The following is a 27,107-nucleotide window of genomic DNA, read 5'->3' as shown; positions in this document are numbered from 1 at the left end:
TCGATTCGATCGTTTACCGCCCCTAACGTATTTTTTTACGTCTTACAAATTATGGAGGATTAACTCATTTTAACTATTGTATAAAACTTCTATGTTCGGAGGGTTAGGAAGGGTCAAGCCTCCTTAATCCCTCGTTCAACCTATTGCCAAACGGCACCTTTGCTGGTGATGGTCTTGAGAAATTTACTCAAAAGTATACACAGCTTCCACAAGGCTGTATTTTAAACCAAACATACTCATAACTTAATGTAATTTTTGAACATTCCACCACAAAATTGGAGTATAGCTGCCTGCAGCCTGGATAAACTAACCAGGCCAATATACAAGAATTTGCCCTTCCTATGGTTTGGCGTGCAACATTGCTACTGCATGAATATTTTCATTTCAAGTCTACAAAATCAAGCAGGTTACAAGACGTCCAAGAAGGTAAATTACCATTACGAACACTGAAGATTACTCCATCCTTAACCTGCGAAGAAATAAAGAAAGATCAATATGTCACTGAGCATTAATTAGAGGATAATCTCGCGGACCAAAAATAACCTGTTCATGTGGATACCTATTCAAGTGGCCTAAAGCATTTGAAGTCGCACAAACACGGGTAATAGATTCTGGAACCACCGAACAGAAAATATATTTTACAGGATTGCGATGTTTCAGATGGTTTGATGAGGATGCTTGTCAGGATATTTGATTAAATTTAGGAATATAAGGTTACAGATAATTGCCTATCGACGCACATCTGGTTGGTTTTGAACGGTTAAGAACATAAATCTTAATAGATGGCGGTTCGTGCATAAATTGCATGACCACATGCCGAACTCAAGAAAATGAGTCTCTAAATCGGGACAGAACAAAAAATGCACACGCATAACCAAGTGGAGATGGTAGTCTAAAGCTCATTGGTAGGGAAATTTTCCCTCTAAAATGAAGTCCTCTGATTTTATCCAAAGCTCCCTATTTTTTTTTTAAATATAACCACTTATATGTTAGTTACAGAATCTGGGGTCACAATCATATTTGAATGGAAAGCACCACAACTAGAAGGTGGATGTAGGAAGCTCTTCAGGATCACTAAACGGATCTTGAATATATCGAGAAAAAGAGGGCCAAGATTTTAGTGACAGTGGTACTAACAAGGAGTTGTTTTTTGATGAATCTCTGTTGAATTCAGTAGTCTAGCGAGCTTACAAAAGTTTCTAGCAGATACTTGCCAGACCCATAAAAAAACCTCAAACGGAGGAACTGGCAGCTCATGAACTTTTCTATCCCTCAGATTATATTGAGATCTACCAACACAATGGATGTCATAATTCAATTTATTCTCAGGCTGCTAGCACTCTGTCCATCTTAGGGCAGAAAAGGGCAATTAGATGCTTCTGGCATGGAATGCACCAGATTTTGAGGTTAATCAATCTAAATTCATCAAACAAGATGAATAACCGAAGAAAAACAAATAGGGAAAAGTTTACGTCAGAAGGATCTGTATCGGATGTTCATCTTTGCAGGGTCTTTTTTCAACCCAGAGTAGCAATTGTCCATGGGCATAGGATGATTCAGAAACACTCATCAAATGAGTTTGAGTAATATATGCCAAGGAAATCAGTACACTTCACTAAGGACCATAACAACCAAGGTTCTGCAGTTAGAGCTGAGAAGATTGTCCGTTCGCAAGCAGAGTATTCTTAGTCTCTGCAGCCTTGGAACCTTAAAGATTTAACAAAAAGTCCACAATTACTAAGGCAAAGGAAATACGTTCATTAAAATAACCCTGGATATCAGTTATCAGCTACTATGCGATTATATATCTGACTATTTCCCCGTGCTTGACAAATACACATGCATCTTTGAGATCACATGTTTGCTTTTGACTTCTCCAATAAAAAGAAAGAATACTATGGAAGAGACAAATTAAAACTTCATTTGATTAGTATAATCTAACCTTCCATTCTGGAAAGTGCTCAAATCCACCAAGTGGCGCATTGTCGGCCTACCGTGGGGACAATTCCAAGGAGATTTGAGTCCTGCCAGATTATGCAATATCTGCATAGACAAAAGGTCTTGCATAACTCTTATAAGTGCCTAAATCTCTCAAATAAACATATAATAAATAGTAAAAAATATTATATGGGCCATTTTATATTTGTAGTTAACTGATGGCTTAAAAGTAGTAACATCAGATGTCCCACTCTGCAATGGTTACATCTAAGATCAACAGCCAGTAGCAGTATATGAAAAACTCGGTACACGTGCTACATAACAAGCTTCACAGTTTACACAATTAAAGAACATGGTATTGGTCATGTATTCTTAAAATTCCTTTTTCTTTTTCTTATGTGAGAGGTTCTTCTGGTCTAACTACTGATGATAGTTAAAGTATGAACATTGCAGGGAGAAATTTCATAACCATTGGACAGTGTTGTCAATGCGCGAGCCACAATGCGGGGCGCAAAGCATCTTCACGCACACATGCACAAGGCGCAACGCGATGCGCGCGCCCGAGTGATGCAAGGAGCACGCTGCACACATAATTTTTCAAGATATATAATCAAGCACGAATGAACATGTTTAGGAATTCACATAAAAAATATGTCAGGATAAATAATATCTTACTATAAAATCACAGTATAAGGTCTCATTTTCTAATGCTAACACGCAACATAGTAGCAAATTTCATAAATTCTCAAATCAAATGTCAAATCAAGACTAATATCCAAGCAAATGATTAGTTATGGTCCTCACTTGAAGACCACTAAAAAGGCCTAATGGATTTATTTTGCTTTTTGGGATATGGATTATCGAGTATAAAGACTCGATTGAAATGTTAACAAACAAAACTATATGAGTATGTACTACATGCACACTGTGCAAAGTCAGGATATATGCGAGAAGCAAAAGGCGCTACTGCATCAGATGCGGAACGCTCCGCCACCGCCCCGCATTGCAAGGCGCAGTGAGGTGTGCGCCTTTGAAAACACTGCCATTGGATGTAAAATGGGCCTGAATATGGTTAGAAACACTCTTGATTGGTAGAAAGCTCAAGAAAGTAGGTTGACAGAGAGTTGACATAGGTTGACAGAGAGTTGACATTGGAAAAGGAGTAGAGGACGTTGCCATTGACTGAGATTTTTGTGTGGCTTGGGGATCACCGACAGCTAATTGGGAGAATTAGAAGAATCGGGGGAGTTTGTGGTGTAAGAGAAGTCATGGAGAATAGGAAATCACCAGTGGCTCTTTGGGTGAAGCAGGCGAATCATCGTCTGAATTCTTTTATAAAATTACCTCCACTGAGTTCGCAAATATTTCACCTACTGCCTGTTTGCCTCTTATTGACTGCTTTCCACTCCTTAATTCGATAAATATTTCTAATTTCTGCATTAGAATGAAAATGTTACATCTTTGGACAATTCTTCCACACATCCAACCTTCAGTTTGAACCCCCTTATGATGCCTTTCCATAGTGCAAGATTTAAAGTCCAACTCGCGCTACTTGATTCCCTCAGGCAACTTATTGCAATTCAATTCTCAAAAAGATATTCAGTTCATGTAATCCAAACACATGCTGAAGTTTTTAGGAATTTTCCATCCATTTCTCTATTGTACTAATGGAAACTACAATGTCCATCTTATTACCAATCATCTTGTACAAGTTTGTTTCCTGCTCTCATTTGACCGAAACCATGGACCTCTTTGCAACCCTCCCTGCCACGCCTCTTTCTGAACATAGCATCCTGCTGGTTGCAATGCTCCTAGAGAAAATAAGTTCTTTGGAGCCAAACAGGCCGCACATTCTTTCAAGGTTTCTTCAGCTTGATGTCATCATATAAATCCTCAATTTTATCCATAAGCTCTCTTAAACTCTTTGTCTGTAATGTTGTACATCACCTTATCTGCGAGGTATAACTTGATAATATTTGTTGTCTAGATATCCATGCTCTACCAGTCTGCACATTCTGTCAGGTTCCTTTGCCTTTGTTGGTCCACCTCATGGGCACATGGGCCAGTAAGAAAAAGGTGTCACATGGGTCAGCAAACCAAAGAAAAAAGGTTAAATGGTGGCTAGATATCCATGCTCATCGAAAATTAAGAAGAAAACAAAAGTGTATCAGCCTCAGAAACATAGAGTCTTTCTGAGAAGAAAAATTGAGAGCCAGTTTGTGAAGTTTTATCCACAAATTGAAGTTGTCTAGATATCCATGCTCTAATCTCCCCCTTCACCTCATGTGGGACAGGGGTCTTCTACACCAGCAATCTCTCTACAGATAGCAAGCTTTTCTCCAGGCAGAGTCTTCGTCATCATATCTACCCCGTTGTCATTGGTGTGAATCTTCTCAACTTGCAGTAGTTTATTTTCCAACACATCACGAATACAATGATACCTCACGTCGATGTGTTTGGACCTTGAGTGGAAGGTCGAGTTCTTGCTGAGATGAATTGCGCTCTGACTGTCGCAATAGAGAATATAATTTTCCTGGTTCTGACCCAACTCTTGTAGGAACTTCTTCATCCACAGGATCTTCTTGCAACCTTCAGTGATTGCGATGTACTCTGCTTTTGTGGTGCTTAAGGCAATACACTTTTGTAATCGTGATTGCCATGAGACAGCTCCCCCTGCAAATGTTATTAGGCACCCGGATATAGACTTTCTCGTATCCACGTCGCCAGCCATATCAGAATCTGTATAACCTTCTAATACGGGTTTACCATTACCAAAACATAAACAATGACTGGAAGTACCTTTGAGATACCTGAGTATCCATTTGACAGCTGTCCAATGTTCTTTTCCAGGATTTGATAGGAATCTGCTCACAATACCTACAGCATGAGCAATGTCTGGTCTGGTGCATACCATAGCGTACATAAGACTGCCAACCGCTATTACATAAGGCACTGTGCTCATCTCTGATTTCTCCTCCTCGCTTGAAGGACACTGACTCACATTAAGCTTAAAGTGGCTTGCTAGTGGAGAACTGACAGGTTTAGCTTTGCTCATGTTGAACATTTCAAGAACTTTTGTAACATACTATTCTTGAGATAGCCAAATTCTTTGATTCTGCCTGTTGCGAGTAATCGCCATGCCAAGAATTTGCTTAGCAGGTCCTAAGTCCTTCATTGCAAAGGACTTACTCAACTCTTTCTTCAACTTGTTAATTTTGCCGAAGTTTTAACCTACAATTAACATGTCATTAACATAAAGCAAAAGAATGATAAACTCACCATCAGAGAATTTCTTAATGAAGACGCAGTGATCAGCCGTCGTTCGATTGTACTCATTTTTCTCCATGAATGAGTCGAACTTTTTGTACCACTGCCTAGGTGCCTGTTTCAGACCGTACAAACTCTTCTTCAGTTTGCATATCATCTTCTCCTTCCCCTCGACTTGGAAACCTTCGGGCTGCTCCATGTAAATTTCCTCGTCAATATCACCATGTAAGAATGCGGTTTTTACATCAAGTTGTTCAACTTCTAGATTGAGACTAGCTGTCAAGCCAAGAACAACTTGGATTGAAGACATTTTGACCACCGGTGAGAATATTTTATCAAAATCAACGCCCTATTTTTGCTCGAATCCTTCCACAACCAGTCTTACTTTGTAACGTGGTTGTGAGCTGCCTTCTTCACTTTTGATCCTGTACACCCACTTGTTCTTAAGAGCTTTCCTTCCCTGTAGTAATTTTACCAAGTCAAATGTGTGGTTCTCATGTAAAGATTTTATTTCATCCTGCATGACTTTTAACCACTCAATCTTGTGCTGGTCAATGATAGCTTCGTCATAGCTCTCAGGTTCTCCCCCGTCAGTGAGCATCACATACTTGTTAGGAGAATATCTACGACTTGACTGTCGCTCTCTAGTGGATCTCCTTAGCTGTGCTTCTGGTTGGACTTGTTCAGGAGCTTGCTCTGGTTCTGGACTGCGAGCTGGTGGAACATCATCAGTATCTGGTGTAGCTCCCCCTTCATCAGAATTTGTTGGTGAAGAGACTGGTTCCAGATTCACTGGAAGTTCATCTGATTGTGGCTTCTCGGGTTTCTCAAAATCCTCGAGCGTCTGATCTTCAAGAAACATCATGTTTCTGCTTCTGACATTAATAGGATCCCAGAATCTGGAGCCAAACTCTTCATGGGAATATCCCAAAAAGATACATTGCTTAGCTTTTCATCCAGCTTGGACCTCTCGTTTTTTGGGATGTGAACAAATGCCTTGCAGCCAAATACTTTCAAGTGTTTGTAAGAAACATCTTTCCCCGTCCAGACTTTTTCTGGTACGTCGTAGTCCAGTGGAACTGATGGAGAAAGGTTGATTAAATCGACTGCCGTCCTCGTTGCCTCCCCCCAAAAGGAGTTTGGTAATTTTGCATTTGAGAGCATACATCCGATTCTTTCGCAAATGATCATGTTCATCCTTTCTGCTACACCGTTGTGTTGAGGTGTCTTTGGTACCGATTTTTCCAACCTGATGCCGAAACTTCTGCAGTACTTCTCGAATGGTCCGCAATACTCGTCACCATTGTCTGCACGTACACACTTCAAACGTCTGCCAGTTTCTATTTCAACTTTTACATGAAATTCCTTAAAGATTTCCTGCACTTGATCTTTAGTTTTCAAAGCAAAGGCCCACACTTTTCTAGAGTGGTCATCAATAAAGGTCACAAAATAAGAAGCACCTCCTAGTGACTTATGACTCATTGTGCAGACATCTGTGTGTATTAAATCTAGAATATTTGCCTTTCTAGATGGTGGAGAACTACGAAATGCAACTCTGTGTTGTTTTCCCATAATACAATCAACACAAGTACGCAAGGGTGTACCTTTCATTCCTGGCAAGAGCTCCTTCTTGGAAAGAATTCTGAGACCCTTTTCACTCATGTGGCCGAGCCGTTTATGCCATAACTCGGTGGGAACTTCTTTCCGGGTGGTATTTACTTCTCCTCTACACAGCCTGCCTTCTGTTTGGTAAAGTGTTGTATCTTTCTTGCCTTTGGCTACTACCAAGTTGTCTTTGGCTACTACTAAGTTGCCTTTGGCTACTATCAAGTTGCCTTTGATAAGCTTCCATTTTCCTTCACCGAAATAATTACTGTAGCCATCGTCATCAAGCATTCCGGTGGAGATCAAATTGAGGCGGATATCAGGAACATGCCTCACGTCTTTCAAAAGTAACCTGCATCCAAGGTTAGTTTCTAAATAAATCTTACCGATGCCGATAATTTTGGATGCATTATCATTTCCCATCCTCACTTGTCCGAAATCACCTTGAGTGTAGGTTGAGAAGAAATCCCATCGTGAGGTGACATGGTAGGAAGCACCTGAGTCAACTACCCATGTGGAATCTTGACATGCAAGATTGACATAATCAGCATCTCGAACAATGACAACTTCTTCGATGACAGTTGCAGTGTCATTTGTTCGGGTTTCTGACTCTTAATTTCTGGATTTTTCCGCCTTTAATTTTCGACATTCTCGAATGAAGTGTCCTGGCTTGCCGTAATGATGACACTTCTTGTCATGCCTCGATCTGGACTTCGACCATCCTCTTTGTTGATTTTGGTTACGGAGATTTTTGCTTCTTCCTCTCCATTCTTGCTTGCCTTGTCTTTCTGTAACAAGCGCTTCATTTTCAGGAGCATATCCATCTTCTTTTCGTCGAGACTCTTCGTTCAGCATTCTGTCTTTTACCATATCCATGGTAAGCTGTCCATCAGGAGCGGAGTTACTAACTGACACAACTAAAGTGTCCCAACCTTTTGGTAGGGAACTCAGCATCAACAATGCTTGTAACTCATCGTCTACGGTCATCTTCATAGAGTTGAGCTGATCGACGATGCCTTGGAACTCGCTCATGCGTTCCGATACGCTGCTCCCGTCTTTGTACTTCAAATTGACTAATCGTCGCATCAAATTAGCTTTATTCTGTGCGGTTGTCCTTGCATACATTTTCTCTAATTTTTACCAAAGAACGAGAGCATCGTGTTCATTAGCAAAATTCTAAAAAATGCTTTTGTCGATCCATTGCCTGATTTGAGCAGCACACTTTCGGTTTAGCACGACCCAGTCAGCATCGGATGTGACCTCCGGGGTGCTAGTTGTTTTGTCGCCCGTTGTAGTCACTGTTTTCTCCTTTGGCATTACAATTGACTTCCAGAGATCTTTAATGTACAAAAGATCCTCCATCTTCAGCTTCCAAATTGCTAATTAAATGCAGTCAATTTGATCATATTATCGGTGTTGGTGTTCTCCTCCATTTAAATTTGCTAGCCAACAGGTTTTGCCAAGCTTGAACAGTACCCGTGAACAGTACCGTGAATAGTGCTCCGGTGATGAATAGTGCTCAGACGATGAATAGTGCTCCGGTGATGAATAGTGCTCCGGTGATGAATAGTGCTCCGGTGATGAATAGTGCTCTGGCGTGAATAGTGATGTATATATGAATAGTTACCGTATATACGTATATACCAGTGTGGTATAATATGTATATGATCTCCTTCTCTTGCCTCCTGAGCCTGCCTTGCTCTGATACCACTTTGTTGGGAAAGATTGAGAAATCCCAGGATAATTTCCCCAACTAAATGAGACAAAAATAACACCAGGGGTTTTTAGCATGAAAAACCCTCCAAAAAGAAGTAAAAATCACGGGACCTGTAGGCCACTTAAAAACTTTCACTATAATAATGGGATTACACACTTCACCCTTAGGTGGATCTCTCACAAGAATACAACTTCAATTTGTGGATAAAACTTCACAAACTGGCTCTTAATTTTTCTTCTCAGAAAGACTATGTTTCTGAGGCTGATACACTTTTGTTTTCTTCTTAATTTTCGATGATCAAACTGAATGAGGGGATCTTCAATTTATAGAGGAGATTAACCTCCTCTCTCCGTAATTCACGCCATGAATTACACTATTTTTTGTCAAATATGGGTCCCACACAAAGAAATATTTCTTCCGTCGGCAGCTTTCCAGCCGAAAGTAGCCACCCTCTAACCTTTTTTCTTTGGTTTGCTGGCTCATGTGACACTTTTTTCTTGCTGGCCCATATGCCCATGAGGTGGCCCATATGCCCATGAGGTGGACCAACAGCCTTGTTGTGCAGAGCCTTGCAAGCTAGAGCAAAAATTCTTTTAACATGCTAAACTATGAAAATTAGAAAGAAATTTGTTGAAGTTATATAACCATCATACTTCATATTATGTGTACGAAAGCTGTAAATGAAACAATTGAGACCAAAATGCCTATAATCAACAACCATATTGAAGCTTCCACTGTTATTAAAAGAATAATGAACAAATAGTCTGGGGTGACATAAAATTTAGTACTTACGTTTTGCATTTCATTTTGTGTAAGAGCATCACCAATCATAACAGATGTTCGGCATGCACGGGAAGCTAGCATAGCACGGACCCTTGATGGACAAATTGAATCATAAGTGTCTGCCCTGTAACTACCAATAATTGAGCACTCCCCTTGACTATCAGCAAGGGTAGAAATAAGGTCCTTCAAATCTGTGAAGAAAAAAGGATGGCTTGATACTGAATTCCTATATAATTAGTAATTTCTCAATAAAATCAGGTCATTACAAATATATTCCAACAGCAGTATTACCTTCAATCCCAAATGTTATGTTTTTACTGAATGGTACAGCTTTTAGCAGAAAACGTTGGCCAGGAGGGGCATCCATGTCCTCCTTCAATGCAAAACCATTTTTCCTAACACATATCGAAAAGCGAATAAAACATAAGGAAAATTGAAAGCAAAACATTCTAAAAAACAAAAAAACAAAAACAAAAAAAGCATTATCCAATAGGAAATGTGTATTTTGTGTAAATTAAATATAAGCATACATCTTAAGATAACGGGTAAGCTATAAAGGACATAATGTAATGACCTAGCACTGTCTAAGCCTGACCTGAAAAAATCAGGTATTTCCTGAGAATGACAGTCCGGCCAAAAAAATTTGGACTATGTTGAGTAGTATGTATCAGTATCCACAGGATTGGTCTTTCCTCCATACATGAGGATGGGTTTAGTCCATCCTTACGGATAGTTCACGAGCCAAACTTGCTCCTCACTCACTTGTTAGGTTTCAATCACTCTTTTTGGAGGATCATTCTTTGTCCCAACCGCAGATTCATACTCTAGGCAAGTGGCAGAGGGTAAGCTGGCTGGAGAAGTGAATAAAATTGACTGCTATTCAGAAGTTAAAATGATGTTTCCTTATGAAATAAGAAATACATCATATATCCTAGGAAGAGCTAAACTTGAAACTCTCTAAGTTCATGTGCTAAGGAATATTGTCATGCGCATTGAGCGGAACATAAGCAACTACTCGTTTCATATGACTGGAAAAGCTATTTAAACACGAGTACAGTTTACTTGTCTCATAGTAAATACTGCAACATCATGAATGCCAACCTCTACAGCTTTGACTAGAAATTTTCAAGTATTAAAGATGAATAAGAAAGAGAGCGTGTCCCACAAACTGAATGAGTGTAAACTTACAAACTTTTGAATTGCGGTGAAATAAAACTTGTACTAAGGGGGGAGAATCTATGTTTATGCTTATGCAATCAGAGGCAAACTCAAAATTTTAAATTATGGTGAAATAAAACTTGTACAAAGAAAAACATAACTCACAAGAGGCCATAGAACTCATATCCCGCAACACAAGCAAGACAGTCAATCATAAAAGTATTTACTTGAAGAGATATAACAGTTAATTATAACCTCCATACTTGATTTGCATGTACAAGAATACAAAACCTTACCTGATTATCTCCATATTCATAGAAGCTACTATTTCCTCTTCTGGTGATAGCTCCAACCTTATTGGCCTGAAGCCATTCAGATGTCATAGAGTTAATATCAGTGTAACAAACTAGAATTGCACAGGGAAAGAAATGAAATTATCAGACAACTGAGTTAAAACTGAAAATGCCAAAATCTATAAATAAAAATGTCAAACATCCATGATGCTAGGCTTGCTAGCACTAGTGATAGCATATTATAAGCTTGAAATTTATAATCTATGGGCGGCTATAGACACCACAAACCTACCCTCTGTCATGACCAACGATCCTCTGGCATAATGAATTGCCCAAACGAAGCCGTCATGATAAATGATAAAAGGATAAAATAAACAGCGGTTTCGAAACAAATGCCACAATTCCCCCATACTAGGAACTTATGAAGTTCATTCTTATTTTAAAGGGTAAAGAGAATCGTCAGTTATGAAGAATGAAATATTTTGAAGACCTATTTTCATATATAGAATGGCTAACTTACATCAATAATATTTTTTACCTTTTATAAAGAAAATGCTTTACCCTCAAAGGAAGAGGAGAAAAAGAGGGAGAGGAAGAAAAAAAAAAGATACAGCCAGTTTAACACAAAGCTGCCCACCAGGATTTCTTGTTTTCATAAGAAGCAGAAAAAGTTCATGGAGATCAGTTTTGATATCAATCGTAAATAATCATATTGCTGACCTTGCATATAATTACGAACTACAAAAATGTTGTGAGAGCGCAATACAAAAGCTGTTAAAATGGCACAGTTGAAATCAAAAATAATGTCAGAAACTAATAAGTATGAACCTATTGCTTTTGCTGATCAATATAATTGGGCTTGGTGAATCTTTATAAGCGCTCCTGATACTTAAATTTAGCACCTGGTTAGGAAAAACAAGCTGCTTAGTGGTTTTCCATAATATTACGGGAGCTTGATATCTAAGATAGAAAAGCTTAACATGGTAAACAAGTCTTGATTGATTTTATCATGATTATTCCCATTGTCAATATGTAGTAAATATTGCCTTGTTTCTTTGAAGCTCTAGCGATTCTGATGAATCTGTGCCACAATGAAAGAACCTACAACAGAAACTTAAAAAATAAGAAAGATCTGAAATGCATAGTTGATATATTTTTTGCTGAAAAGAAGAGGAACTGGAGGAGATTCACATTATCTGTCAGGAAAGTTATAATTGAAAATATTCCCATGTTGATGAGACACAATGCTAGATTTTGCCTACTCTGTAAAACCATGTTTTAAAAAACCTCCGTCTAGTCCGCTTAGGCGTACGCCTAGACATAAGCGGTACCTCGGCTGCCTAACTAGCGTCTAACGCCTAGGCGGTATTTAGCCTACCCATCTAAATTTTACGAGCGTTTAGGGGAACATTGTCTGCTTACATGGATTGCACCGGCCTTGGTTGTGATTTTATGTGTTGTAGCCTACACGTCCTCCAAACTCTATTAACCTCCAAATATGAACACATCCACTACCTCCTTCGACCTTCAGCAAAACCTCATCGACCACCACTTAAATGAAGAAAGAAATCTGCCTAGACATCAGTCCGGCATCTAAGCTTTCTATAACGTTGACATTCACTATCAATTATTGTAATTAAAAATAAAAAAAGAAAACATCTTAGGCTCTAGCCTTGTTAATTATTATTTTGGCTATTTAGTATCTAAGTATGCATGATTTATTGTGGAATTAAGATTGCTATCTTTTTTTGAAAATTTATATGAATTTAATACATATTTTTATCAATTATTATAATTAAATAATTTAAAAATAGTCAAACGCCTAGGCGCTGCCTAGGCGTACGCCCAGGGGTCTAGGCGCTAGGCGCTCGCTCAAACGCCTAGTCTGCCTAGCGCTTTCTGTAACATTGTTGTAAATTAAACACTTCTGCATAAACCAGGAATGCAGAAAAAGGGTAAAACAAGTAAATAAACTCCTTACTCACTGAAGTAGGGGCTGCAGATGAATGACTGTTGACTCCGAGAGTTGCTCGAAATTGTGTTTCTCATCTGCAGCATGCTGTAGGAACAGAAAGTAATATCAGAAAGTGCACTTTATTATTTACACTTCAACTGCTTTATTCACGCAATAAGAGGCTTCTTCAAGGACCATTAGATCAGCAAACTAAGCATCTACAGGAGAATCATCAGGAACAGTAATGCCAGTATTGGATAACTTAATGCAAAAGAAATTAGATCTTGCCTGGTCTACAATAAACAAATCTTGGTCTAGCTTTGCAATGATAAAACCAAGATTGAACTGTCCAACAACCTGAAGACATGTCAAACAAGAGTCCATGAGTAAAGTAATCTGATATTGCTAAGAGAGCTTTTGACGTAGTTGCGTAACAATACAGGAAAAGCTCAAGATGTAAGCTAATAATGGGACACTAAACTGAAAAACCACAAAAAAAAGTTCAAGATTTTAAGTGACCGAGTCAATGGATCGATAGTAAAAAGATATTCAGGTAACATAACATGGTCAATTATCTTTCTCATGTGAGGGAAAGTGAATTTGCATCAAAATCGCCAGATGAATAACCCATCAAAGATTGTTCTAATCAGCAGTTCAGCACTAAACCATTCCATGCAAAACCTGCATCTTAATATGTTCCTTATATGAAAACAATGATAGTGGCTTTTTTTTTCTGCCATCATTCTACCGTCAAAGGAGCACTTAAGCCATTCCACACAAAACTTGCATCTTACTATGTTCCTTATATGAAAACAATGATAGTGGCTTCTTAATTCTGCTGTCATCCTACCCTCAAAGGAAGCTATGCTTTAACTTCTTAAAGATGCACTCATGTCTTAGCCTATCTCTTAACATATTGCCATTCATCCATCACAATATTCTCATTTTTGCTACACCAAATCTTTTTTCGAATACTTCACTTCTTAATCGTCCAATATTTTGACCAATAAAACCATTACTGGTCTTGTAAGCGTCTAGGATCTATGACCACATAGAACTCCATAAGCACCTCTCTATTAAAACTGTCCCATTCTGATTCCACGTTTTACTTGAAATAACCATCGAATTGTTATAAAAAATGATTGATTCTAAGTAGCAAATACAGTCATTCCTAGGCCCTATGGGCCATAGCCATCAATCAACACTATACAGTTGTTTCTTCTCAATTGTGCTAACATAACATTCCATATGTTTCAGCTTTATTTGCTGATTCCAGATTTCACAGATTATAAACCTTCTTTCTACCTATCTAATTTGCAAAATTATCCCGTCCTTACAAGGTCAAGATATTGACAAAAAGGTGTAATTTTTAATGATCATGCATGTTCAACTTATACATATTTCATAATTACCATGCTGGATTTTTTTTTATTTTTTTATTTTTTTGTGGAAAAAGATAAGAAAAGTAGTCAAAAAACATGATGGTCAAGTAAAACACTGCATAACTTCCTCTTTCCTTTCAAGTTGGACCATAAAGTACAAAATCAATTCCTTTCTTAGGGTCCCATACTGAAATTTTCCTAATGTTCATCTTTAATTTGAGCCCAAGGAGATATTAACAAATTAAGACTGTATTATCATATACCACATAGGAACAGAAAGTTCCCAACAAAAGAGAAACATGTGGTTGTTTAGAAGGTTGTGAAAGAAGGAACCGATTTGAATAAGATTTGAGATGGCACCAAACATGTCCCTTAGTTTCAATTGGCAAATCCACAAGGGCAAATGTGAGTAGTGAGGATGACTGAAAAGGTTTGATAGACAAGGGTGGACATGAGATTACAAATTTCTTATGTTTTAGACTGCAATTATTTTCAATCACTTGCCAGGAGACAAGTCACACGACAAAAATCCAACCTGAGTGCAGAGATAAATCGGAGAAAAATAAATAATGTAATGGATGACATGTGCACACTGAAGATTTATCCCTTTGTAGTTTGATAAATAATTGGAAAAAAAACAAAACAAAAAAACAAAGAGTGTTATATCACAAAGACAAAAACTAAGTTTCTCACATCTTGCTCAGGTATGCTAAAATAAACACAACCTTGACTTAAATACAAACTATTACCTCCATTCTACCAAAATCTTCTTTTCGGAAGAACCTGTCCAACTCAACTGTTGCAGCAGCTAAAGAAGATTCTTTTCTTTCATCATTTTCTGGTTGAGAATTTGCAAGTGTTGCCGCAGTATAACGCCTTAGACAGGTCAAACCATATGATGAGTGATGAAAAAAATAGTAGAGTTGGACATGTATACGTTCTAGATAAGTAAATATCTCCACTTTAGTAAAGTGAAGAGGGTGAGGAGCTTATGTACCTTCTGATATTCCTACTATATGTAGAAACATCTGAAATCAAACTTGAGAGTTTATTGTGCCTCCGTTTTCTAAGATCACTGATGCTAAATTGAAAAGGAAAACACATTTTATCACTAGCACATGGTTTAAGAGTGTCCGCAATAACATTGGACGATTCGGTGATAGGAGACTGGCTCAACAATTCCCGATGTGTAATTTCTTGATCTTTCACATACGAACTTCCTAATGTAGCATCTGTAAGGGTTGAAGGAGCTACCTGTCCTTCTAAATTCTCCTGGGAATAGTATACAAGTTTAGAAAAAATTGTGATAAGCAAAGTCATCAAGACATCAACATGATAAAAAAGAATAAGCTACAATGCATTTGCAAGCCATCATTCTCCAGAATTTCTAAAATGTCATTAAATTATTACTTATTAGTCCTCGACATATTCACATATCAATACTTCTCAAAAGCATTTAGTCAAGGTAATTTTATTCACAGGATGGTTGGTAATAAAACACAAGGTTTTTTAGTTCAATCAGAAAGTGTATCAGTTATTGCCTTATATAAATGCACTATTTAACCCTTTACATGAAATTAAAATAAACTGTAAGGTTCATATTTATGCAGAATTGAACTTGTTGATATAGTTTGGACGTTCTAAATTGAGAATTTCAGATGAATCGATAGGTAAGCAATTTATATACAACATAGGTCATCAGTCCAGATGATGTATAAGCTGGCATTTGACAGCAAAAGAATTGTAGTGCCGTTATATATCTAATTCTAAATGTTTTAGATGAACTGCCACCTAAACGATCAGCCTTTAGAAATAAAAAAAATTAAGTGGGGTTGAATATTCTGTACGGAATACTTAGGAAAGCAACTTAGAGTAATTAAAAATACCTGATCAGATTCTTTATTTTTAGCCTCACATTCATCAGAATGAGGCATCCTCTCTCTGCTTGAGATACCGGACAGATTATTATCATCCCCTGAAAGTTTACATGATTCACATCTGGAAATCGATGCGTGCAGTTTCAAACCGGTTTTAATCACTTGACAAGGTGGTTTTTCATTTCTTAGTATGGGCATTTCGGACAAAATGTCGCAACTGTTTTCATGCTTCCTTTTATTTACAGTTACAAACTTTGTAAGAGGGGATTGGACAAATTTTGAATTGAAAGGGTTATCTTTCTTTAGTGACACAGCGACGGTAGGACGTTTCAGATCCATTGTTGCTTTTGACTTAAAAAGGCTTACTGACTGATTACTTTGGTAGGCAGAGAGACTTTTGCATGCTTTATCCACGGAATTAACACTCAAACCCTTCGGTGGGGAGAGTTCATCGTCACAAACAACTTCCTTTTCATCGCACAAATTCTGTCTGCGCAGTTGTGGCATCTTCATTAAATCATCATCCAGAATTAACTCCTGACTACGTGCTTGACGCCCGTGATCCCATGGAGACAGTGATTTAGATGCTCGTGGAGAATCCTCATCTTCAGTACAAGTATCTGTCTCAGAGTCATCTGCTTCTTTGTTGGACTCATTAATCCCATTAACAGAAAAGCTGCATTGATCCGGAGAGTAGATTTTTTCTATAGCTGCTCTTAGGGTAACTACAAGGGTGCCTTCATCTGAAAAGAAGATCTTCCTCTTATCAGGGGTAACATTAACATCATATGATGTAGTTGGTATTATGAAATTCATAATAGCAATGGGATACTGTTTGGAGTTTGAACTTCTATATAATTCATTCAAAAGTTTGCTAACTTTAGGCATATCAACAGGCCTCCCATTTACGTAAAAATACTGCCGATCTCCCAAGTTACGACCACTACCATATCCAGTCTTAGAGAGATAGCCCTCAACTTTGCAGCCTTCTGATATGCATAAACTCAAAGGTTCCAAGCACTTGAAAGTGTTTAGACCAAATACAGTGATGACATTATCTTTAAGTGAACTGCTTCCTTGAGTTTTCAACACCACAGATTTTGAGTTTTTGCCAGAAGTGTTGGTGCAAAGAAATCGGACCCCTTTAGCCATGATGGCATATGCCTAAGCAGAAAAGAAAAGAAATTAAAAGAAAAATAAACAAGTCGCCATTAGATCTCTTAATACTAAAGTGCACACTGTACAGTACAGAGGATATGCTACTATATTTATTTATAAAAAATATGCTAGAAATTTTATCTCCACGATATATAATGAACAATTGCAAATTACTCATACATAAGTTGCACGATATAACAGCCAACCAACTTTACAATAAAAATCAGTGTCACTGCTAAGAAAATGTATTATCTTCGTACGTTGAAGTTGTTCAATAATTTACTAAAAAAAAACAGCCGATCAATTTAGCAAAGTAAAAGTAAATGCAATTACGTAGTTCACGTTTTAAATGGCGAAAAGATTTTAAATGTTGTAGAGAAAGACGGTCTCACATTTAACAAAGAAATAAGCTTTCCATATTCCCGACGAATATTGCGGCTAAACTCTTTACTTCGCACTGGCAAGGTGGAGAATAATCTCTCAACTGTCACAGTGGTGCCCACTTGGCGAGCAACTTTTCTTTCAGCAGACACTGAACCTGAGTGGTCGTAGATCAGATGTGTACCAACTGGCTCATTTTTCGTCCTTGTTTCGATAGTTAAGTTACCCAATGCACATAGGGAGCTCAATGCCTCTCCTCTGAAGCCAAAAGTTTTCAATGAATGAAGATCAGAAAAATCTGCTATTTTTGAAGTGTGATGCTTACGAGCAAGAGCCTGCAACATGTTCAATTAAACGATCAAATGAAAGCAGCACAATACAACAATGACGTAGATGGAAAGAGAGAAAAAGAACAGATAGGAAGTGCACAAGCTAAGAAGAGTGAACTACCAATATTATATAATAACATCAGAAAGAATTTACACCTAAAAGATTCTAGCATAGTTGGACCGTGATATTCACAAACAGGAAGGTCGAACTTATGGAAAACTATAGCATATCTAGCAATTCCACTTCTACCACAAACTTGAGGTAGGTACTGTGGCTGCATGGAGGGATTTTAGGAGTTTGGAAAGTGAAGAGCCCCAAAACCTATCTTCTATGTAGTAGAATTTAGAGTGTTTTTGCATGAGCTTACGCTAAATGACTAAAAGAGATGGATCTAGCTGCCCTCAGAGTGCCCTTTTAAGGTTTTGTTTAAAATGTCTTTGCTTATAGGTGTCTTGACTAGGTTACCAGATCAGGGAGATTAAAGAGAGACAGGAAATTCTCCTTAATCGATTATCTTGCGGATCTTTCCTGGCATTGTGCAAAGCTCCAGCTGCTCCACAGTCATCCCTAGGCAACATTCCATCCCATTAAACTAGTAGCCCTCTATAAAGACTGTCGGTATGATAATAATGATTTTTTTTCCTTCCCTTTTTGCCGGTGACAATTTAAAGATTATGTCGCGTCAGTAGCCGGATCAACTCTCCCTCCCATATTAGTCAGTTTCACTATCGTATGAGTTGGTCATCCTTTCCTCTCTGTAATTCAACCCACTAATTAAACCCTAACCATAAATCTTAAACCCTAAACCTTAAATCCTAAACCCTAAACCCATGTCCTAAACCTTAAACCCTAAACCCTAACCCCATAAAACATAATTACAGCTAAAGAAATAAAAACTAAAGCAAAGGGAACCGCAAGCTTCAAACTTTCCACATGCCTGGAAGTTACTGGGCGAGATCCCACATCCATTGTCGATAACCTTGAAAGATTCTTCACCGTGCTCCTTCAGACTGACCTCGACGCTGCTGGCGCCGGCGTCCAAGCTGTTCTCGACCAGCTCCTTCACGGCCGACTGGAGATCCAAGATCACTTGCCCCGAACAAATCCTGTGAATCGCTGATTTGTTGATGGGCTTGATGGGCGGCGAGCCGATTTCTCCCTCCATCGCCCGAACCCTAAAAGTCGAAACTTTTCGAGGGAATATCAGCGGTTGGAAACCCCAGAAACTGAAACTTTGAGGGAGGAATCATTCGATTCTGTGATTTGAGAGTGTGAAGCCCTAGATCGCCGAGATCGACCGCAGTTGGATTTCGCTCTGGGATTTGGCGCCAAAAGGAAAATCTTTCCCTCTGCAAAAAGAAATCGAAGGAGAGCTTCTCTCGATTTTCATACGTGAAAAAAAAAAAAGAAATCGGTACCGATCTTGGACACAATTAGTGGGACCCATTAGTCAGTCAAAGAGTGATCTATTCGACCGGGATGTTGATTTGGGGCCCATTAAAATGGTTTAGTATGGTTAGTTGTATGGAGGAATTTTCAAAACAATCCCGTTTACGATAATAATCGCAAAAAAAAGACTCATTTTCAACTTATTTTCAGAAATCGACCTGGTTTCAGCCTCAGCGCTGAAACCAGGTCGGTTTCTGAAAAAAAATTCCGAAACTTCACGAGAATTCAACTCCCGTGAAATTTCATAGTTCAAAAAAAAAATTTGAACTATGAAACTTCACGGGAGTTCAAGCTTACTAAATTTCACGGGAGTTCAACTCACGTAAAATTTCGGAATTTTTTTTTCCAGAAACCGACCTGGTTTCAGCGCTAAGGGTGAAACCATATCGATTTTTGAAAATAAGTTGAAAATGGGTGTTTTTTTTTCGACTGTTTTGAAAATTTGTCCTTAGTTGTATTATGGAGGGGTTTCTTTTTTTCTTTTTAGATTTAGCTCCTCAAATCTTTGACATTAACTTTATACATCCCTACGACCGTAAAGGGTATTGCAAATAGGTCCCTCAATTACTCAAACCCCCTTTTGATATACGTTTTCCCCCAGGAAAACCCAATTGTCCTCGTGTTCACAAAAAAAATAAGCTGAAAGATTTTTTTGATAATTGAGGAAATAAATTGCATGGCCTTTTCAGGATTTCAGAGGCGCATAAGAGCATCTCCAACCGAACGCTTTCCCCGCAAATTGACGCAAAAAATAACCCTGTTCATCCTCCAACCGAACGGCATCCCCAGCGCCATTTTGGGGGAGAGCTACAGTACTGCACCAGATTTGGCGCAGCACTGTAGCTTTGACGCGGTGACATTTTTTTTAACCTTTTTTTTTAGGCATAGAGTTTATTATTTTGTTGGTTTTTAATGTTTCTCTTTTTATTCATGATCAAAATATTTCATTGTAGCTTTTATTTTTTTTAATTATTTTGATATGAACTATTATAATAAAATTAGATTATAAAATAATTATTAAAATAAAATTCAACAATGGAAAAAATAGATAGTTTTATATTTTTATTTTATTCATAAAATATATTATTATAATTAATTATATGTATTATATAATTATATAATTATATAATTTGTTAAATATTTTAAATTTCAAAAAATGTTAAAAGATAAGAATAATAAAAGGAATAATCTTTTTGGTGTAACATTTGGTGTAATGGGTTGGAGATGGAATAGTAATTTGGTGTAAAAACTATACCAACTTGGTGTAAAAACTACACCATTTTGAGTTTTATGGTTGGAGATGCTCTAAGTAGCCATTTTCGAAAAATTGAGGAACTATCTACCTAGTACGGAGGAATTGAGGGGCGAATATCTATGACAAACTCTTAACACTTAAATACCCTAATGTACAACTTTTTAAGTGTTAATGCCCATGGTTTTTCTTTTTGCCAAAATAAATATGAACTCAAATTACATTAGAACCACCATTGTAGGAATAGGGTGGTTTGCCTCATAACTAAAATAATTAAAATTTGTCAGAGTGGCCCTCTTACGCACCCATTAATTGTATGGATTGCCTTATTGTATGTGTGTGACGTGCGCCCAAAATGTGCCTCAAAGTTTAGAAAATATTTAGTTAACTTTTTTATGATCTACCCATTCTGAAATGACATTGGAAGCATTAAGTAAGAAATATAAAAACATCAAGTCCAAAAGTTTGCAACATAAAAATTCTAGTTTCACAGATGATTCCAAAAAGACAAGTCCAAAAGTTTCACACATACATTTCTCTAACAACTTCATTCAACGGGAAAATGATATCGTAACAATCTCAGGTTTCTCCATTGCTCCATGTCACATTCAAGTTCAATTACACACCTATAAGTAAGAAATATGAAAACAACAAAAATCAAACAATTATCTTAGTAAAAAGCTGACATCGAACCATCGTATTTAGTTCCAACTACACTCAAAGTATAAGACTTTCCCTGTCGTTACATGTTACATTCAGAGGCGCATGCATAGTATAAACTTCACTCACACAAGTGCAAAAGTTAAAAAAAAAAAAGGAGAAACTAATTACAAATATAATACATAGTAGAGTAAGAGCAAATAACTGGACATGTTGGAGTACAAACAATACTGAGAACGAATGATTTGGTATAAAAGAACTTCGAGTCTGCGTTCGGATGTATAATCCTAAAATATCAAAGAAGAAGAACTAGCAATCTTCTCATCAGCATCTCATCCCGAGTCACCTGAGGCCATCCAGAATGTAGAATCATTCACTAGTTCCAAACATAAATTCCAAACAAGTAGATTTCTTTTGATAAAGCATGCGTACCTGTACACATCTATTCATTATTTGCATGCAGAGAGCACACAAGTTATTACGAAAATCAATTATCCCTCTGGGGTCAACTGAATAGCCTCCTCTTCTGTAATCGGCATGAAGGAGCACCTCTAGTTAAATGGTGATCATTTGCACCTGCGCATAAAACACTCTTCATTAAGTTCGAACCAGAAGATTTTTGAAGTTTTTACACTTTCTGCTATCGATCAGTGAGAGCGCTGACTTTAACTTTTGGGAGGTAGAGTAGATATTTCTCATGCCAAAGTTCAGGTCTAGAAGGTCATTATCTAGTTGGGTTGACGATAACTTGCAATTGTGTCTAAAAATATCCACTTCATCCCTTCAAAAATTTGTTTTATGGGATATATCTCTTCCACAGTTTGTCCAGAATAATTAAATATGGTCAGTTTGTCTAAGAGGATAACCAGTCAAAGAAAGGACGTAAAATTAGCTCATGTTCAATTGTTAATGCTATCGAAAGACTATCACCAAAACCAATAGGCAATCTGGTCTTAGTAAGAATGATTTCAAATAAAAAACTTATTTCCATGGAGCATGATGTAAACGTCTCAAATGACATCAGTAATAGAGTGTAAACCTACGTATTGAATAAGGTACACATTGTCTGCATAAAGTACAAATTCCGGGATAAAAGAGAAGTTTTTTTTTCCTTTTATTTGTATACATACCCCCTTAAACCATGCATATCTGCAAAATTACCCCAAAAAATATCAGCATTTAAGAAACTACAGCCACATCATCAACTTTGGAAAGAAAGAACCTAAATCAACAAAATGAACTTTGTTGGGTATGGTGAGTAAACATTTGACTATTTTGTCAATATTTTTATATTGCAGTTACAAATTAGCCTATCAAAGTTGATTTTTTTTTCTTTCAAGAGTTGATTGTTTTGGGCTAGTTTCGCAAATACTGTCATTTGTAGGGCTGTTTTGCGAAAAAACATGATCTACGGGGTACATAAACCACAAAATAAAAACAGAAAACCATAAAAGAATTGCTATTATAAAATTTGAATCTTAAACTCATGGTCTCAACTCTCAGGTGCCTAGACATCTTTTCTGTGTTCATCGTCTCCTAGTGTTGAGTCATATTACACACATAAATGCACATATGAGGCAAGTTTACATTGCTAACAAAATAATAAGATTGAAAAATTGCTGACCTATCAAATAATTATCGATCTTCAACCAGCCTTTATATCATCCTTTCCAAAAATCTCTTCTTTCACAACATTGGCACCGAGGCGATGCACAAGCTAGATTTTCCCATACAATCTTTGATGCTTTAAATCTAGCAGACCGACTGTACTTGTTTATAAAATGCCCACTAATACATCTGCACACATAGGCATTTCTGATGAGCAATGGACATGGATGCAGTTATAGAAACAAGAGGACAGTAACTCAAATAGAAGTATAACAGCCATGCATGCACTTATATAGACAAAGAATGAGAAATCAAAATATATTAAGATGACACCACAATCAAATTGTGATGTCCAACATAAAGCAACGCACCCTAGTGATAAGCACTACACCAGATTATCATACCAAGATGATATCACAATCAAATTGTATTAAGCTCAGTAAGCAAGTGTAAAGAAAAAAACTCACCTTAATGATGAAACTTTGAGTTGTTGGAATCAGCTGCAGCAGCTAAATCTGGATTCAAATCTAAAGTTGATTGAATAATATATTATTGTACATTCCTCAAAAGACGAGCCAATCCTCTCTCCAGCATAAAAAAGGGAGTAGAGTTCAATCCCTTCATTCTCCAAAGTTTACAAGGATCTAGCAGCATGCTGTGACTTTGCCATCTCCCTCAACACAGCTCCAACAATTGCTGCTTGCTCAAGGCACTCTGCCTTATGCAATGCATCCAAAAGAACAATACAAGTCTTTGCATTAATCTTACATCCCCTAAGTCGAGTCTCCTCGAAAACCCTATAAGCATCCATTGCCCTATTTGCACTACTCATTCCTTCTATAAGGGCATTGAAACTAACTGAGTCAGGTACACCTCCATTAGCCTTAAACTTCTCAAAGAGGCTATTAGCTTCAGTAATATTCCCAATCTTTGCAAGGCCTGAGATCATAGTAGTGTATGTGACCACACTTGGAACTAAACCTAGTTTCTGCATTTCTTGCCAAAAGACGAAAGCTTTGTTGTATTTCTCAGCTCGACAAAGGCCATTAATGAGAATGCTATAAGTAAAGGTGTTTGGAGCACATTTCATATCTTTCATCGACTGAAAGCAAGCAAGAGCTTCATCAATTTCATCTCCCTTCACTAAAGCATCAATTAGGCAATTCCATGTGTACACATTTGGTGTCAGACCCTTCTGCATCATTTCTTCCATTATTAAATAAGCTTCATCGATTCTCCCAACTTTACCGAACCCATCAATAAGACTACTATACAAAACTACATTTACTTCAATTCCCTTTGATTTCGCTTCTTCAAAAAGCATATAAGCCTCATCAAGCCTGTCAATTTTTGCAAGCCCATCAACAACAGATCCATAAGTAACCACAGAGGGAGGAAACCCTTTTGATTTCATCTCCTCGAGAAGCTGGTAAGCTTTGTCCACTTGACCCGACTTGCAAAATCCATCAATGACAGTGTTATAGGCCATAGTATCAAGTGTGAGGCCTTGTTCCTTCATAGCATAAAACAATTTATACGTCTCTCGAGCCTTACCAGCTTTTGTGAGGCCATGAATAAGTATAGAATAACTTCGTACATCAGGGGAGAAACCTTGAGATTTTATATCCTCAAATAAACTCCTTCCCTTTTCTGTTTCACCAGCCTTAAACACACAATCCATATAAGTGTTCAGAAGAGTTAGATCAGGACGACAACCTCTGCGCTTCATTTCTTTGAAGATCTTATGCCCATCTTCCTTCCTTCCAATCTTGAAAAAATTTCTGATCAAAGATGTATAGACAACAACATTAGGATTATGGCCAGCATCCAACATTTCCTCATACAAACTATAAGCCTCATCAACTCTACCTTTTCTCCCCAATCCATCAATAAGAGAACAATATGCAACAGGATCTGGAGCACAGCCTTTTTCACTCATGCCCTCAAATACTTTTCGCGCTGCATCAAGCTTCTGAGCTTTACACAACCTATCAACCATTATGTTAACAGTGATCTGGTTAGGAAATAAGCCAGCATCTTGCATAATATCTCTAATCCTGTAAGCATCTTCTAATCTCCCTGCCATACAAAGCATATCGATAATAATGTTAAAGGTTGATGCATTAGGTTCAGCATCCTTTTTCATCTCCTCGAAAACCTTAAGAGCTTCATCCACTCTCCTCTTTTTCCCAAGGCAAGTGAGCAGAGAATTATATGCAACAACACTCGGAATGCATCCCTTTTCTCTAAACTTCTCCAGTAATCTGTAAGCTTGATCAAACCTTCCAGCTGCGCCATAGCCCATAATCATTGTATTATAAGAATAAGCACAAGGGACTCTTCTCCCTTGCTCCATTTGCTCGAATAATTCCTCAGCCGCACTCAACCTATTAGCTTTACAAAGAACCCCAATCATGCTAGTATAAGTAACATCATCCGGGCTGATTCCCTGAGCTTTCATCTCATGAAAGAATTTCCAAGCCATATCAACCTTCCCCACTTTTCCAAAACAATCGATACAAACATTGTAGAGAACTATGTCAGCAACAAATGAATTACTTTTCAACTCTTCCAATAACGAAAGTGCTGAATCTAGCTTACCCTCTTTCGCAAACACTCTAACCAAAGTCGTAAATAACTGCAAATTAACTTCATACCCTAATTCCTGCATCTGCTGAAATAATTTGAGGGCTAAATCGGGTTCACGGGTATCAGCAAATGCGCCAATGAGAGTAGTATAAGCTGAAAAAGCTGGACGAAACTTAAATTTCCTCATCAATTCAATCACATTAACAGCTTCTTTCAGCTTCCCAATCTTCACTAAACTCTCAACCATCTCTAAACAAGCATTATTCGACGGCCCGAAACCAAGTAGACCCATTTCATGCAAAACATTCTCCAAAGCATCAAACTTTTTGGTCCTCGCAATCACCGAGAGCATCGTATTATAAGATACCAAACAATGCGGCTCGTTACTGAACCTTTCGACCCATCTGAAGTAATTCATCGCCAAGTTCAAATCTTTAGCCCTTTTCAAAACTCCTACAGTGATTTCAGGTGAACTTTTTTCGTGGATCGAGGAAAGGGCGTTTTCTAAGTCCCCGCCCGAGGGCGTGGTTTCTAAAATCCTGCAAATTTCGTCGATTTTCGATCTAAAGCTCGGTCCTTGATTCAAATGTGGAGCTGTATCGGATGAGAATTTGTGATGATGTGGGGTTTTGGGGTTAGGGCTAGGGATAGTACCTTTCATGGTAGAAGAGGATAAGGAGCGGATAAGGGGAGTTCTTGATCTTGCCATTGACATGAAAGATGATCGAGGAATTGGCGAATTGGGGATAAATTTTGGGGGAGGAAATTGAAAATACCTGTATTATTGTATGAGGGAGATGATGAGTCGGATAATGGGCCGGGTTAAAGTGGTGGGCTTTAAGCCTTTACCCGCTTACGTATAGTGGATTCCCTTCCACTCCGCCGCCAAAAATTTAACGGAGGGGCGACTAATGTATCACAATTACCAATTAGCATAACTAAATCTAGAATGAATTATAATTATCCGCTAATTAGTTAATAATCATGGTTGAGATCATTTATAAGGGTCTTAGATTAAATACCTGTATTATATGGGTTGATTTTTATTTTTTTATTTGTATATCTTTTTTTTACTCTAAAAATTTCTTTTTAATTGTGGTTTTGCTTTGAAAAATAGAAATTACTTTCACTAAAAAAATTAGATTGTACTATTTTTTTTCTTAGCATTGTTACTCCTTCTTTAAAAGAAAATAACTTGAGCCAGATTTTTTTTATAACAAAAATACAAAATAAGAGCATCGATGATTTTTTAAATTAAAACTATTCACGCACTTAAAAATAAAACACTACCATACTTAATAAGTGCGTGAATAGTTTTCATTTAAAAATCCAAATTCAAATTAGGGATGGACATGTGGCTTTTTTTTAAGGTCATAGTAAATCATAAATTTATGTTTATATATAAATGGAGATCTAAACCATTTCTTTTTCTACCTCTATCCTTTTATGTAGTGCAATTTGTTTCTCCATTCACAGAATAGCAGATCTAGATTATGTATTTTACTTGATTCTTCTGTCAATTCAGGATTTTAGTTCTTATTTTAATTTGACAACTAATATGCATTTTAACCTAGTAACCACTAACATATTCTTCTACAGACTATTAATACTTATCCTCTCTATAAAAATTAATATATGGGTAAGCTTTCACTAAAACACCAGTAAGATTGGGCGTGTGACACTAAACCCCCAAAACTTTCAAAATC

The 27,107-nt window shown here is 37.5% G+C and overlaps 2 protein-coding genes across 6 annotated transcripts; both read right to left on the bottom strand.

The window, feature by feature from the left end:
* LOC109831817 (DNA mismatch repair protein PMS1) lies at positions 216 to 19,216 on the bottom strand. Of its 5 annotated transcripts, none has more exons than XM_020399261.1 (12): positions 18,781 to 19,216; positions 17,525 to 17,848; positions 15,984 to 17,138; positions 15,095 to 15,369; positions 14,847 to 14,973; positions 13,004 to 13,072; positions 12,747 to 12,820; positions 10,765 to 10,830; positions 9,602 to 9,705; positions 9,320 to 9,501; positions 1,943 to 2,043; positions 216 to 469 (listed from the first exon to the last, which is right to left on the bottom strand). In XM_020399261.1, the coding sequence occupies exons 1-12, from the start codon at positions 19,006 to 19,008 to the stop codon at positions 454 to 456; spliced, it is 2,721 nt and encodes a 906-aa protein (XP_020254850.1). In that variant the 5' UTR covers positions 19,009 to 19,216; the 3' UTR covers positions 216 to 453. The 5 variants fall into 5 exon arrangements, 3 of the variants coding, with proteins under 3 accessions (XP_020254850.1, XP_020254851.1, XP_020254852.1); XR_002244559.1 differs by lacking the exon at positions 216 to 469 and adding an exon at positions 2,408 to 2,519 and having other exon boundaries at positions 1,970 to 2,043; XR_002244560.1 differs by lacking the exons at positions 216 to 469; positions 1,943 to 2,043; positions 9,320 to 9,501 and having other exon boundaries at positions 9,690 to 9,705; positions 12,743 to 12,820.
* Positions 21,561 to 26,180, bottom strand: LOC109831816 (pentatricopeptide repeat-containing protein At3g06920-like). The gene is made up of 3 exons (XM_020399260.1): positions 23,280 to 26,180; positions 22,829 to 23,001; positions 21,561 to 21,780 (listed from the first exon to the last, which is right to left on the bottom strand). The coding sequence occupies exon 1, from the start codon at positions 26,114 to 26,116 to the stop codon at positions 23,447 to 23,449; it is 2,670 nt and encodes an 889-aa protein (XP_020254849.1). The 5' UTR covers positions 26,117 to 26,180; the 3' UTR covers positions 21,561 to 21,780; positions 22,829 to 23,001; positions 23,280 to 23,446.

The sequence above is a fragment of the Asparagus officinalis genome, chromosome 2 (genome assembly GCF_001876935.1).
Source record: "Asparagus officinalis chromosome 2, Aspof.V1, whole genome shotgun sequence".
Taxonomy (NCBI): Eukaryota; Viridiplantae; Streptophyta; class Magnoliopsida; order Asparagales; family Asparagaceae; genus Asparagus; species Asparagus officinalis.
The sequence above is the reverse complement of the archived record's forward strand: the minus strand, read 5'-3'. Positions and strand labels throughout refer to the sequence as shown.

Bases quoted from the DNA above. Each gene is read 5' to 3' on its own strand.
- LOC109831817 (XM_020399261.1), bottom strand. From the start codon at position 19,008: ATGGAGGGAGAAATCGGCTCGCCGCCCATCAAGCCCATCAACAAATCA. The intron at 14,974-15,094 runs GTACATAAGCTC...GACCTGTCTAAG, and splicing joins TATAGTAGGAATATCAGAAG to GCGTTATACTGCGGCAACAC. The intron at 2,044-9,319 runs GTAAGTACTAAA...TTGTCTATGCAG, and splicing joins CACAAAATGAAATGCAAAAC to ATATTGCATAATCTGGCAGG.
- LOC109831816 (XM_020399260.1), bottom strand. From the start codon at position 26,116: ATGTCAATGGCAAGATCAAGAACTCCCCTTATCCGCTCCTTATCCTCT.